Genomic DNA, 14587 nt, shown 5'->3' on the forward strand with positions numbered 1-14587 from the left:
TAGATGGCTGCGCGTGAGGACTGATTGGATTGGGGTTCTCCGTTTACACCGTCTTCTTTCCAGAAACCAACAGGATGTCATTAGGTCAAGGGGAAAGAATGATCAGGCCAAAGAGAAACCGATCTTTTCTCTTTCCCTAGCCCTACTGGTTAGTTAGTGTAGTTTAACAGAATAGCAGAGTTGGAAGGGACCTTGAAGGTCTTCTAGTCCAACCCCCTACTTAAGCAGGAGACTCTATACCATTTCGGACAGACGGCTGCCCAATTTGTTCTTTAAAACCTTCTGTGTTGGAGCACCAACAACTTCTGGAGGCAAGTTGTTCCGCTGATTAATTCTTCTCATTGTTAGGAAATTTCTCCTTAGTTCTAGGTTGCTTCTCTCCTTGGTTAGTTTCCATCTGGTGCTTCTTGTCCTGCCCTCAGGTGCTTTGGAGCAGAGGTCCCCAACGTTTTGGGCACCAGGGACCGGTTCTGTGGAAAGAGGTTTTTCCGTGGACCAGAGAGTGTGTGGTTTTGTGTGCTGCCTCACGGATGGGGCTTTGCTTGTTTGTGTGGACCAGTTGCTGGTGTGCCACGGACTGGTACCAGTCCACGGACCAGGGGTTGGGGACCCCTGCTTTGGAGAATAGGTTGACCCCCTCTTCTTTGTGGCAGCCTCTTAGATATTGGAGGACTGCTATCACGCCATCCCTAGTCCTTCTTTCCATTAAATTAGACATACCCAATTCCCGCAACTGTTCTTTATATGTTTTTAGCCTCCGGTCCCCTAATCATTTTTACCTTTTTGAGAAGGAACTTCCCGTGATGAATTCAATTGGGAACACATAGACCAACATAACGTTCTCCAGATCTCTTGGGGTTACAGCTTCCAACGTTTTCAGCCTTCCTTGCTGGCCAATGATCCTGAAAAATTGTAATTCTAACTCACCCAGTTGGGAAAGACTGGTGCACAAAATCCCTTTTTCAACAGAAATAAATCATCTTCCTGGCTTCTGAAGCAAAGGAAACGGAGGAAATCGATTGACCAAAGCTTTGTAAATTTCACTTCTGCAAAGAAGAGGCCTGACTAATAGGGAAAGTCCTGACACCAAGCTGCTCTTTTGTGATAGCTCTTTGCGTGTTTTGAGGACTACATAAGACAACTGGGCTTGCCAAGGCTGGCCTGGAGATAGGTTGTTTGCTCAATCACACAGGAAAGATGAATCAAAGGCTGGAAGCAACCATTTCGAAATCTACTGTCCCAGTCGAGATACAGAAATTATATCATGTATGTAATTGGGACATTACACTTTTAAGACGACCATCCAAGCACAATTCCAGAGGGGGAAGAAGTTACATAATTCAAGCTTGCATGTATCTTTCCCCAATCTGTGGCTCCTTCTAGGAGAATTTGGCATTATCTTGCACGCTTGTATTTTCTGCCATGTAATACAGCTGGCACACTTTCCTGGCAGGCAAAAAAAATTAGCCTTGACAATTACAGGGTTCTGTTGGTAGGGAAAGAGAAAGCAGAAGAGTCCTAGTAGAAGGAGGCTAAAAATATAAACATGGAAGACCTCATAAATAGAGAATTCCTGATGACGTTGACTAAATAGGCTTGTGACAATCATAATTACAGGGCCAAGAATGGGTGGAGATAAGGCAGAAGAAGGAAAACAAAGTGATATAACTGTCTGGATTTTGCAGAAGAGCTGATGGATTTTATTGGGCAGAAGTGAATTTCAGTGAGAAGATTGAAACCCACCTTTAGTGTTGTGACAGACAGTCGTTTTCTGAAAATTCTCCCCTCCCAGAAAAATGTTTGGTCTACCTTATTCTTGGGAGGTCCATGAGAATTTGTTAGGATGTTCTTGAGCTGACTTGGTTGTTGCAGGTAGCAGAAAACACCATTGCTGGAATTGCTGGTGTGCTTAAGCCTGTTTCTAGCCTTCAAACATCTCTCTGATCACCCAGATGGATGAATCTTTGTTTCTTTGTAAATGTAGAAGGACTGGCTGAGCCTGTGGTTGGGGTCAAAAGAGGAATCAGCCTAGAGTCTCTACATAGCCACGAACAAAACCCAACCCCTCTTGACCCTTATCTAATGCCAAGATAGTGCTAACCATTAGTTGAGGAGATTCTTGTGCAGAGGCGTGATTAGTAATCAATTAGTTTAATTGGACTTTCACGTGTGGTCCTGATCTTTCACTCCTGACATTTATCTACTCAACGGTTAACACTACCTTGGCATTAGATAAAGGTCAACAGAATTCAAGAGGGGTTGGACTTTGTTTGTAGCTATGTAGAGACTCTGGATCGATTCCTCTTTTGACTCCAGCCACAGGCTTAGCCAGTCCTTCTCCTACACTAAATTAATGGAAACCAAGAGAGCCAAAGCAAGAGGATTATGCAGAGATGGTGATATGCATCATTTGGGCTACTTGAGAAGTCAAGACAAAAGCACCCTATGCCAGGGGTCTTCAAACTTGGCAACTTGAAGACCACTGTCCTATACCATACCTTAAAATGTCATTGAAGGCACCTTAAAAAATCCTGCTGTGAGTAGCTCTCCTGGTTTCTATGTGGACCTTTCATGGAAGGATTGTTGAAGATGTTTGCTCTTCTCTTTCTCTTTCCCAAGGTCCTTGTTTAGTGTTCGGTTCTAGCCTACAGCCCTAGAATGTCCTGGATATCACCTCATCTAAGTACTAACCAAATAAAACCATGGTTTGGATTGTCCACAGTTTGTAGCGTTGTAACATGGAGAATAGACCTGGTGTTTTGCACATGTCTTACTTACCCTGTTTGGTTTCCCTTCAGGAAGAGGATCACTGCTTTCTCTTGACCATGCGCCCCAACACTTGCGGGCCTCCTGGCTCCCAAAACTCTTCCGTCGGAAGGAAACTCTGTGTCCAGTTGCTGCTTCTGGGTTCTCTCCTGCCCACTTGGCTAGGTAAGTAAGAGGAGCATCATGGACTTGCCTTCTTAATTTTTCCCCTCCCAGTTCCAAGTTGGATTTGGTTAAGGATGACGTCTATCTCCTTATATTTCTGGAATTGTTAGATGATACCAATAAAGGCGAATATTTGTAGCTCAGGGTTGAACCGAGGGGTCCTTGGTGCTCTCTGAGCTTGGTTGTTTTCTTGCAGACGTTTCCTTACCCAAACTAGGTAACATCATCAGTGTTCTGATGCACTGGTGATGTTATCTAGTTGGGTAATGAAGCATCTGCAAGAAAACAACCAAGCTCAGAGAGCACCAAGGACCCCATAGTCTTCTGCCTCCTCCTCCTCCTCCTCCTCCACTCTGCAACCCCCCCTCCCTTCTAGCACTGATGATGTTACCTAGTTGGGTAATGAAACATCTGCAAGGAAACTACCAAGCTCAAAAACCTCCTCCTCCTGCCACTCTACTCTCTTCTAGCACTGATGATGTTACCTATAACATAATGAAGTGTCTGCAAGAAAACAGCCAAACTCAGAGAGCACCAAGGACCCTACAGTCCTCCTCCTTTTCCTCACACTCTACTCTCTTCTGGCACTGATGATGTTACCTAGTTGGGAAATGAAGCGTCTGTAAGAAAACAAGGCGAAAACAACCAAGCTCAGGATCCCTCGCTGTTAAAGTGTAACGGTCTGTGGGAATGATCTGGGAAGAGAAGAAGGAGAGGCAACCTGTGTGTATCCCTACTCACGGAAGGTGGGAGGGCGGGGGAAATGTTTCAGAAAGGACCCTCCCCACTTTTCCAAAGAGTAAAAGGACTCAGTTAGCAACTGCCGTGACAACTGTAGGAAAAAGGTCATCAAAAAAAGGGTTCTGGAGGCCAGAACCGAACGCTAAACAAGGATCTTGGGAAAGAGAAAGAGAAGAGCAAACATCTTCAACAATCCTTCCATGAAAGGTCCACATAGAAACCAGGAGAGCTGCTCATAGCAGGGTTTTTTTTTTAAGGTGCCTTCACTGACAATTTTTGATAGGGTTTTGTAGGGTGCTCATTTAACAACCAAGGGACGCGGTGGCTCAGTGGGTTAGGACGCTGAGCCTGTCTATCGGAAGGTCAGCAGTTTGCCGGGTCGAACTCCGAGTGCCGCGTAACAGAGTGAGCGCCTGTTACTCGTCCCAGCTTCTGCCAACCTAGCAGTTCGAAAGCACGTAAAAAATGCAAGTAGAAAAATAGGGACCACTCCAGTGGGAAGGTAACAGTGTTCCGTGTGCCTTTGGCGTCTAGTCATGCCGGCCACATGACCACGGAGACGTCCTCGGACAAGCGCTGGCTCTTCGGCTTTGAAACGGAGATGAGCACCGGCCCCTAGAGTCGGAAACGACTAGCACGCATGTGCGGGGGAAACTTTACCTTTACCATTTAACAACCACCTTACTTAGCAACGGAAATTCTGGCCCGAACTGTGGTCATATGTTGAGGACTATCTGTGATAGTGAAGAGACTTCTTCTCCACTCCCAGTGTCCGAAGCTTTTCTCATCTTCTTGGATGCTTCGCCTGCCCCAGGGACGGTTCCATATCCAACGTCTGACTGGTTCTTTGTTCTCAAGCAAAGCACATCTGTGCATGAATGAAAGGTCACAAGTGTCTTTTAGTTCTCTGGAGTGTTAACACTTGGAGTCAGCTCTGCCTCCCTCCCCGCAAAATGCATCCAGAGCTGCAATGAGGCATAAAGCTGTTGCGATGAAGCTAGACTGACATCTAGAGGTGAACATCTGAGCTTCTGGGTGGTTGTGTGATTTTTTTTATTATTATTACTTTTAATCATCGTTTTCTATTTGGCTGCTCTACGTTGTTCAGATGTGGGCAGAATTCCTCTAGACTTCAGGCTATCTCTTATTGGGGATTTTGGTGTCAAAAGTCCAGTGTGAACAGAACCATGGTTCCCTCCAGAAGAAGGTCTACACTTCAAGGCTGGATGCCCCAAAGCAGAAAGTCAGGTGTGTCCTAAACACGCTTTGTTTGAGCAAGCCACAATGGGTTTAGTTTGTACAGCACACTACACTGTAAACAAGGGTTCAAAAACCACCGTGTCTGGCTGGGCATGAGCTGTGAATGACGTGAAATAGGGGGTGCCTGAGCATTTTGCACGAACCAGCCAACCTTAGCTGAGCAGGAGTGCAAAAGGTGGATTCTTAGTTTGTGGTGCACCATGGGAGATGGGATATACCTAGCTTGCACCAGAAGCTCAGATGAGCTGTGGTGGCGCAGTGGTTAGAATGCAGCACTGCAGGCTACTTCTGCTGACTGCCGGCTGTCAACAGTTCGATCCTGACTGGCTTAAGGTCGACTCAGCCTTCCATCCTTCCGAGATGGGTAAAATGAGGACCCAGGTTGTTGGGGGGCTGAATATGCTGACTCTGTAAACCGCTTAGAGAGGGTTGTAAAGCACTGTGAAGCAGTATATAAGTCTACGTGCTCTTGCTCTCAGTGGAGACTGCCGATGGCCAAGGGAATGCCAGAGTACGAGGCTTCGTCCCCAGAGCTTGCCTCTGCTTTCTGCCCGTCACCCAGCAGTGAAGTCTTTGCTTTGTGTTGTGTTGTGTCCTCTTCCCTTCAGGAGCCATGGAAATCAAGGTCTCCGAAGACCCTGTGGTGGCCCTTGTCGGCCATGACGCCATTCTCCACTGTTCCTTCTCGCCGGATGCCAATTTCAGCCTGAACGACCTCAGCCTCTTCTGGCAGGTGACGGACACCAACCAGCTGGTGCACGGCTTCACGGAGGGTCAGGAGCAGCCGGCCTACCAGGGCAGCACTTACGCCAACCGCACCGCCCTCTTTTATGACCAGCTGGCCCGCGGCAACATGTCCTTGCTCCTGCGCCATGTGCAGATTTCTGACGAGGGGAGCTTCACCTGCTTCGTCAAAGTGCGGGACTTCAGCCGGGCTGCTGTGACTCTGCAAATGGCAGGTGAGCTTCAAGGAAGGTGAGGGGGTCAGGTTGGTTCCCAAGCTGCAGGTTGTCCTCAACTGACAGCAGTTGGTTTAGTGGCCGCTCGAAGTCACCATGGCGCTGAAAAAAGGGACTTATCCCCGTGACCGACCTGATCTTATGACCTTTGTGGCGACATTGTTAACTGAAGTCCTTGGTGGCTAAGCAAAACCATTGTTTGTTGTGGGTCAGTTTTGTCAAAAATCAGATGTAAAAGCCAATTTGGGGCAAAAACATTGTGGAATGCAGTCACAGGATTGCAGGGGATGAAAACAGCTGCAAGTCTAGGCCCATTGTTGGGGTGTTTGTGCACGTCTGGGAGCGAGGGGTGGCTGCCAGAACTTTGGAAATGGTCGCGAGCGCTCCCAGGGAGATGTGTTGTGACTTTGAACGGTCACTAAGGGACGGCCATACATCAAGGACAGCCTGCATTGATTCCAAATAGGAAATTGTTCAGTTGCTGGAATTCTTATCAACGTCCACCCATTTGTTTCATAAAACTTGCGAAAGAGAAAACTCTTGTCTGAGGATTTAGGCGAGCTGCCAAAGAGACAGACAGTGGAATCTGAATCCACTCTGAATCTGTGTCCCAAATGGTCATTATGCCAAGTTTGCTAGGTTGCCGATGGTCAGGCCAAGCGGTCGTTAGGTAAGTGATGTACGTGTGAGGACCAATTGTAACTCATTTTTCTCCATGGTAACTTCGGACGGTTGCTAATTAAAAGACTGCAAATTGTGTGGGTTTGGTCGTGAACCATCCCTGATCCACTCTTCTCCTGTTTTAGCTCTCTACTCCAAGCCGAACATGAATTTGGAACCCAGCAAGAACCTGAAGCCGGGTGACCTGGTCAAAGTCAGATGCCACAGCTTCTCGGGGTACCCTGAAGCTATTGTGCTCTGGCAAGATAGCCACGGCAACAACATCACCGAGAATATCACCACCTCCCAGATAGCCAATGAGCAGGGACTCTTTGATGTCCAGAGTACGCTCCAGGTGCTGCTTGAACCTAACAGCACCTACAGTTGCCTGATCAAGAATCCTTTGCTTCAGCAGTTGACCCACGCTTCCGTCACCATCACAGGTCTGTGCCTTGCAGGGACAGGGTGAGGTCTGGGACAGTCAGTGAGTAGGGGATCTTCACTGGCTGTTCTGGGATGGAGGGTGGACCTAGCTGGAACTGCAGACATCTGTGGAATAAGCAGTGGAGTGGAATAGAATAGAGAATAGAGAATAGAGAATAGAGAATAGAGAATAGAGAATAGAGAATAGAGAATAGAATAGAATAGAATAGAATAGAATAGAATAGAATAGAATAGAATAGAATAGAATAGAATAGAATGTAAAGTAGAGTAGAGTAGAGTAGAGTAGAGTTAGAGTAGAATAGAATAGAATAGAACTATAGAATAGAATAGAGTAGAGAAAGAATAGAACAGAACAGAACAGAACAGAATAGAATAGAATAGAATAGAATAGAATAGAATAGAATAGAATGGAGTAGAGTAGAGTAGATAAGAGTTAGAGTAGAATAGAGTTAGAATAGAATAGAACTATAGAATAGAGTAGAGTAGAGAAAGAATAGAACAGAACAGAGTAGAGTAGAGTAGAATAGAATAGAATAGAATAGAATAGAATAGAATAGAATAGAATAGAATTACAGTAGAATAGAGAGAATAGAATAGAATAGAATAGAATAGAATAGAATAGAACAGAATAGAATAGAAGAATGGGAATAGAATAGAATAGAATAGAATAGAATAGAATAGAATAGAATAGAATAGAATAGAACAGAACAGAATAGAAATATAGAACAGAAATATAGAACAGAAATATAGAATAGGGAAAGAATGGAATGGAATAGAATAGAACAGAAAATAGGGAATGGAATGGAAGTCATAAAATGGGGCAAAGTCCACTTAACAACAGTTTCATGAGCAACAGAAACTGTGGGCTTGATTGTGGTTGTATGTCAAGGACTACCTGTATTGCAATGGCATCCGCCAGTTAGGGAAACAGAAGCCGAGAACTAACTGTGTACAGTCTGTATCCTACATGATTATGTGGATATGTTTAGTTCTCTTTGTCATGTTCTTATCACGCACTACGTAAACAAATCACTCCGCAGTTGCTGCAAGACTTCCCCAACCTGCCCAGACTGGAACGGATTGTGGGACTGCAGCCTTCAAGGATCAACTTTGGGTGAAGTCTGACCTTTTTTCTGCGAGCGGTCTCGACTCCGCTCGCCTTGCCAACCTATCTTTGCCAGCCTTCCAGATGTCTTTGAGTCATTTCAATTTTTATAGACTCCCCCCCCAGCTCTCGCTAACCTTCTTCACTTGACGGTAACATTAATTAGGGTTTAATTGTCCTTGGCACAGCAATTGCTGCTTTGTGAAAGAAGGTCCCTTCGGGAGCATAAACATTTTGGTTAAACACACAGTGCCACTTGATGGAGCCCAGTAGGGTGGGACATCTGCTGGAACTGTCTTGGGGGGGCAGCAAAGGAAATGCAAATAAAACCCACATCCATCTTGTTACCCAGGGGTCCCCAAGCCCCGGGCCCTTGGCCAGTATTGGCCTGTTTGCCCATTGGAAACCGGGCCGTACGAGTGACGGGCGAAGTGTGCGAAACTCCATTTACACGAATGGAGTAAATGGAGTTTTGCGCCTGAGCATGCGCACACCTGCTACTTACACGGAACCGTCCCCTCTTACCCCCCCACCGCTGCTGTTGCCACCCCTGCTGGTCCACGGAACCGGAAAGGTGGGGGACTGCTGTTGTAACCCATCGGTACACCTGGAATATACAGATATATACTGTGGCTTACAACCACAATTCAGCCACAGATTTCTATCGCTAAGCCAGGCAGTTGTTAAGTGAGTTTCGCCCCATTCTATGACCTTCCTTGCCACCACCGTTAAGTGCATCACCTCAGTTTCTCAGTTAGTAACCCGGTTGTTAAGCAAATCTGGCTGGTTGACTTTGCTTGTCCGAAGGTCGCAAAAGGGGATCACGTGTTTCCAGGATAATCGCCACCGTCATAAATATGAGTCAGTTGCCAAACATCTGAATTTTGATCCCATGACCACAGGGATGCCACAATGGTCATTGTGAAAAGTGTGAAAAGTGGTCCCAAGTCATTTTTTTTAGAGCCATTGTAACTTCCAGCAGCCACTAAACAAACAGTGTGAGAAGGAATTTCCCAGAATTTGGCATTAAAAACAACCCTCCTTACCATTCTCTCATCTGGGAACAAACCTTTGGCCAGATCAGCTGTGTTAACCAGTTTTTCCTTCACTAATTCAAGGAAAATGTACCTTGCAAACAGATGTCCCAATTGTGCTCAGACTCAAAACTCTTTCATCTTTGGAGCCTTGTCTTAAAACTTGGAACAAAAGGGGAGAAGCTGAACAGATTCCAGCTACCTAAAAAGCAGCGGTGGCTTGGCAGCGCATCAAAAACAATCAAGCTCTTTTTCATATGAGGAATTTCAACAAAGGCTCGACGGTGATTGCTTGGTGCTTTCAAAAGCACAGGGCACCCAATCTTTTTTTTTAAAGACATCTCTTGCTAGTTTAATTTAGTTGATTTTCTAGATCACTTTTGTCCTTGTACATCAGATGTTTTGAGTGTCCACGTCACATTTACTCCCTACCAATTTTGGTTTCCAGTGGAGACTGTACTTCTGAATCTTGCTTTGAGTGTGTTCCCCCACCCCCCATGGAGATTTGAAGAGAAAAGCAAGGGAAATTATGTTCCTTCACCAACGAAGGGAAATTTTACTCAATTTTACTTCATCTTAATGGACATCCTGAGTGGAAAATTCTGCACACAGCAGGGGGCCTGATTGGATGATCTCGAAGTTGTTTAGAAATGCTAGGAGAGTTAGTAATTTTTTTTTGGGGGGGAGTGTGTGTGTGCAAAAATTCTGTGAAACCCCCAGTTGGGAAACTGCCAGCCAGAATGGAAGGAGGACTAAAGCAGGGAATTAGCCCTGAGTTTTTGTGCAGCCACAAGAGACATAAACTTGATAGACCCATGAAATCTGATTTGATTGTTCCCGAGAGAAGGCGAGGAGTCTGGGGGAATTCTTGTAATATAGGTAGAAATCAATAAAGTTGCTGTCTTAGGCTATTCAGGTCTGCCTCTGTTTGCTTGCACCTGACACCCCCAATGTTTAAGTCTACATAGAAGAGAGGGCAAAGATTTTTGCCCCCCTCCCTCCCAAAACAAAGAGGATGCTGTTTATCCAGCAAGCCAAGCCTTCTCCTTTCTCGGCTGTAAAATATCGGCAGACATGAATTCGCCTTGCCAACATCCGAAATCTCCCATTGACGGGTGAACCATACAGGGAATCCATTAGGCTGAATGCCTCCTTGTTCAGCTTCTCCTCCTCCTCCTCCTCCTCCTCCTCCGAGCACAGGGTGATAGATTAGCATTTATTTGAATTTATTAGCATAATTATTTAAAGGTTAACAAAGTGTTTTATAGGGTAATTCAACCTGCTATTTCCTGGGAAGTCTTGGGGAACGGCAGCAATTGAAGCATTTAGCTGCATCGTCAGGACTTTTTGGTTCTGAGTAAACGGTTGGCAGCCAACAGCTTTTTGTGGCATGTTGTGATGTGACATCTAACCCACGTGGTGGAGTTTTCCTTGGGTCATCCCGGTCTAATAACTTTTTCTTCTCTGTCTCCTTCCAGGACAACACCTTCTCTTTCCAGCAGTAGCCCTCTGGGTCACTGTGGGGCTGTCGATTTTCCTTGTCATCCTTCTGATCGTCCTGGCGTACGTGTGTCAGAAGAAAATCCGGCAAAGTTGCAAAGAGGAGAAAGCAAAAGCCGGTAAGAGTTACTCATGTGTAGCCATGCGCTGTCTTGAGGCATGCCTTGCGTAACTTTTCAAAAAAACATAACAAAAAAAAACAACCCCAATCCCCCCCAGATGTTTCTAGGACTAGGCACTGCTGGGAGTTTGAAGGCAAAAAGGATGCTTCGTATTGCTGGGAAGCTAGCAGCTGTCTGCAACTCTTTAAAGCAGCCGTGTCTTTTTGGTGTGTGCGTTCGGGGCTGTCTCCTACAATTGCCTCACGGCCCTGGGGAAGAATGCTTTTCATTTAAAGCAATGTTACTCAGCTTTGGCAACTTGAAGATGTGTGGACTTTGACTCCCAGAATTCCCCAGCTAGCCATGCTGGCTGGGGAATTCTGGGAGTTGAAGTCCATACATTTTCAATGAAGGGATTGCAGAGAGGCGCTACTACTAAACTCTCCTCATTATTCTAAATATTAAACAATATTGAAGATAGAAGAAACTCTTTCCACTGGATGTTGGGGCAAGGATGGTTTTCTTGAGTTTGCCATCAGCCAGTTCCAATTATCCATCTTTGATCTAACCCAGAGTCCTGGCTCACGGGTATTTCTTTGATAAGATGGATTTACAAGCATTCCAGCAAATTTGACACTGGGGTGGTTGAATTTTTTTTAACCTCTTCTTTCTCCTCCTTCAGGAATAGAAGAGTTAAATGATGGAGAAGGTTCCAAGACAGGTCAGGCAGCAGTTTGATTTTCTATCAGTTCCTTGATTGATACCTCCAGGCAGACTTCTGCTCTGGGTTGTTATCAGAGTATAACAATAGACTTATATACCACTTCACAGTGCTTTACAGTCCTCCAAGCAGTTTATGGTCAGCTTATTGCCCCCAACAATCTGGGTCCTCATTTTACCAACCTAGGAAGGCTGAGTCAACCTTGAGCTGGTCAGGATCAAACTCCTGGCACTGGGCAGAGTCAGCCTACAATGCTGCATTCTAACCACGGTGCCACTGGGGCCCCTTCCTTCCTTCCTTCCTTCCTTCCTTCCTTCCTTCCTTCCTTCCTTCCTTCCTTCCTTCCTTCCTTCCTTCCCTCCCTCCCTCCCTCCCTCCCTCCTTCTGCCTTCTTCCCTCCCTCTTTCCTTCCTTCTGTCTCTCCTCCCTCCCTCCCTCCCTTCACAAGAGCACTTATATATGGCTTCATAGTGCTTTGCAGCCCTCTCTGAGCTGAGATTTCCATAAAGGGGTGAGAATTCCTTGGCATTCTGCTGGTATCTCCAAGGTAGAACATTGCAAGTTCTAAAATGAGCAGCAGGGGGCAGTGCAGTACTTGCTTTTGTACATAATGTAGAAGTTGAAAGTTGGTCTAACTGGAGAGCACAGCCAACTCTTTGCTTTGAAATACTTGTACGAGAGACGTTCAGAGTCACTAAGAGTCACATTTCTGTTTTCACTCTGTTCGTTCGGCACCCTCCTTTGGGGCTCAATCAACTGATACTTTCTTCTTCTTTTTTTCCAATTGCATGGACAGCCTTGCAACCTCTGAAAAACATGGATGCCAAAGAAGGTAAGGCAGACGCACTTTGTGGCATAGATCCAAGGTCACAGCTTCAGCTCCGTTCAAACCGTGAGAATGGGGCCATAACTCAGTGGTGCATTTGCTCTGTGTACAGAGCAATCCGGATTAAATCTATGACTCTTCTCTTGCAACAAACTCTGAGTGCTTGGGTATGGTTAGGAGGGCACTAACCTTTCTAGGCTGCCCTATCTATGTTTCCTGGTAAAATACATGGGAAAATCCCATTGGAGGAAAATTCTACTTAGGGTTAGGGTTAGGTCACCATGAACTTGGAGAGCAAAATGGACATCGCCAACAAACTCTGAGTGCTTGGGTATGGTTAGGAGGGCACTAACCTTTCTAGGCTGCCCTATCTATGTTTCCTGGTAAAATACATGGGAAAATCCCATTGGAGGAAAATTCTACTTAGGGTTAGGGTTAGGTCACCATGAACTTGGAGAGCAAAATGGACATCGCCAACAAACTCTGAGTACTTGGGTATGGTTAGGAGGGCACTAACCTTTCTAGGCTGCCCTATCTATGTTTCCTGGTAAAATACATGGGAAAATCCCATTGTGGGAAAAACCCACTTAGGGTTAGGGTTAGGTCTCCATGAACTCGGAGAGCAAAATGGACATCGCCAATGGATTCGGAGCGCATCGGTGTGCTCAGGAGAGTGCTGACTTTTCCAGCCCGTCCTATCTACTTCGGTGAGTAGATGGATTTCTCCCTATTGTGGGATGCAAAAATGATTTACTTTTTTTTCCCTTTTACAATTTGTAAGACTTCAAGTTCCAGAACTCCCTAGCCAGCCATGCTGCCTGGTAGAATTCTGGGGGCTGAAGTCCACTCATCTTGAAGTTCCCCAGGTTGCGAAACTGTTGGATGGAATGAGGAATGTCCTCTGATAGGCTACCCTTTCAGGGGTTCCCATCTCCCCCTTCATCTTTTGACCCGCTTGCAGACTAACACCTCTGATTCTTTCCAGACATGGCTGAAGAAATTGATTGACGATAAGGGAGGGCAAAGCAATCGCCACCTCTCGAGGCTGAAGTTGGCAAAGCCAAGCCCTGAGATCTTCCTCCAGCGTAGACAATAGAAGATGCAAGAGAGAATTGCCTGGTGTTCTTCCTTGAAGCCTCCAACTCAAAACCTACAGATGCCTTCTTACCGATTCTTGCCTTCTCCGCAGACCTGGCCCTCACATCGTGGACTGAGAAAGAGGCTGGATCTCCACTTACTCCTTGCCAGCTCTATCCTTGCCCCAAGGGTGACCTAGGCTAGGTCCTTCTTCACCCAACATATCTAAGACTATTTATTTTCCTCCCTGTTGGCCTTACAGGGCCAAAAATGATCTCCACCTGCCCAGGGATCATAATTTGGATCCGCACGAAGACCCTACAAGCAGGGTGGAGAAGATAAACCAGCTCAGCCCTTCTGCTTTGATGGCCGTTCTTGTCATCTTCTACCTGCAATTTTTGTCCCCATGGGGATCCGCCCACTTGGATTTTAAGCCACTGCATCTGGGAACAGTTTTCCTTTCTCGCCGCAGAGTTTTTGCCTTCTCCAAGGTGCAAAATTCGTCTGGGCTTTGGCCAAGAGACCATCTCATTATCTCTGGCATCTCAAGAAAGTGTGCCCCAAACTTTTTTTCTACCGGAAACTTCCAAAAACTGTGGCCGTCAGAGAGGGCATAAGTGAAACGGATGCATAATCTAACGTCTTCTTTTATAGTCATCGTTACAAACATTAAATCTTAGGAATAGGATTCTTTTCTCTCTCTTTTTTCTTTTTTAAAAAAAATAACTTAGGGGGTGGGGGGAAATAACAGAAGTGCCTTTGAGCACTTTGGGGAATCGCCTTCCAGCGAGAGACAGTTGCGATGCACAAAGAAAACTTCACAGGGAATGAGCTGTGTTCTTTCTGCAAGCTTTCTTTAAAACAATTAAAACATCAACAACCAACAGTGAAAATCTGACTTTAGTAGACTTTGCAGATACGCTCGTATTTCGGTTGATTTTAGTGGGGCTTACTTTGAAGTGTGCCTACGATTAAAGCCAAAAGGCCTTGTCTGTATTGGGTCTCTGGTTTCCTTCCCAAGCCTCCAAAATGTCAGTCTTTGGTTCTGAGCACTGAGAACGCCGTAGAACGTGATGTCTGCTCTCTGGTTATGTCTTCTGCAGCTCTGAAGAGGATCTGGAGGCATTGCGATAGGGAATTCAAATCATGTTCAGCAGTTGTTTGACACGGTAGGGGGGCAAATCTGGAACCGCCAGGAAAACAGAGACCATGCGAGGGTGCATAGGAA

General features: G+C 45.8%; 1 protein-coding gene across 7 annotated transcripts in view; it reads left to right on the top strand.

Moving 5' to 3' along the window:
• Positions 1–13684, top strand: part of CD276 (CD276 molecule) — a 15535-nt gene extending 1851 nt beyond the window's left edge. For 2 of the 7 annotated variants that reach the window (XM_081337087.1, XM_081337082.1), the window contains exons 2-7: positions 2799–2931; positions 5541–5891; positions 6698–6994; positions 10613–10753; positions 11418–11456; positions 12253–13684. In XM_081337087.1, coding sequence (XP_081193213.1) covers positions 2826–2931; positions 5541–5891; positions 6698–6994; positions 10613–10753; positions 11418–11456; positions 12253–12470 — 1152 coding nt within the window. In that variant the 5' untranslated portion in view covers positions 2799–2825 and the 3' untranslated portion in view covers positions 12471–13684. Of the gene's footprint in view, positions 1–2798; positions 2932–4780; positions 4921–5540; positions 5892–6697; positions 6995–10612; positions 10754–11417; positions 11457–12252 lie in introns of those variants that run through there. The other 5 variants (XR_014027651.1, XM_081337085.1, XM_081337084.1 and 2 more) reach the window with 5 other exon arrangements.
• Positions 13685–14587: the final 903 nt, after the last annotated feature.

The sequence above is a fragment of the Vipera berus genome (assembly GCF_964194415.1).
Source record: "Vipera berus genome assembly, chromosome: 12".
NCBI classification, from domain to species: domain Eukaryota; kingdom Metazoa; phylum Chordata; class Lepidosauria; order Squamata; family Viperidae; genus Vipera; species Vipera berus.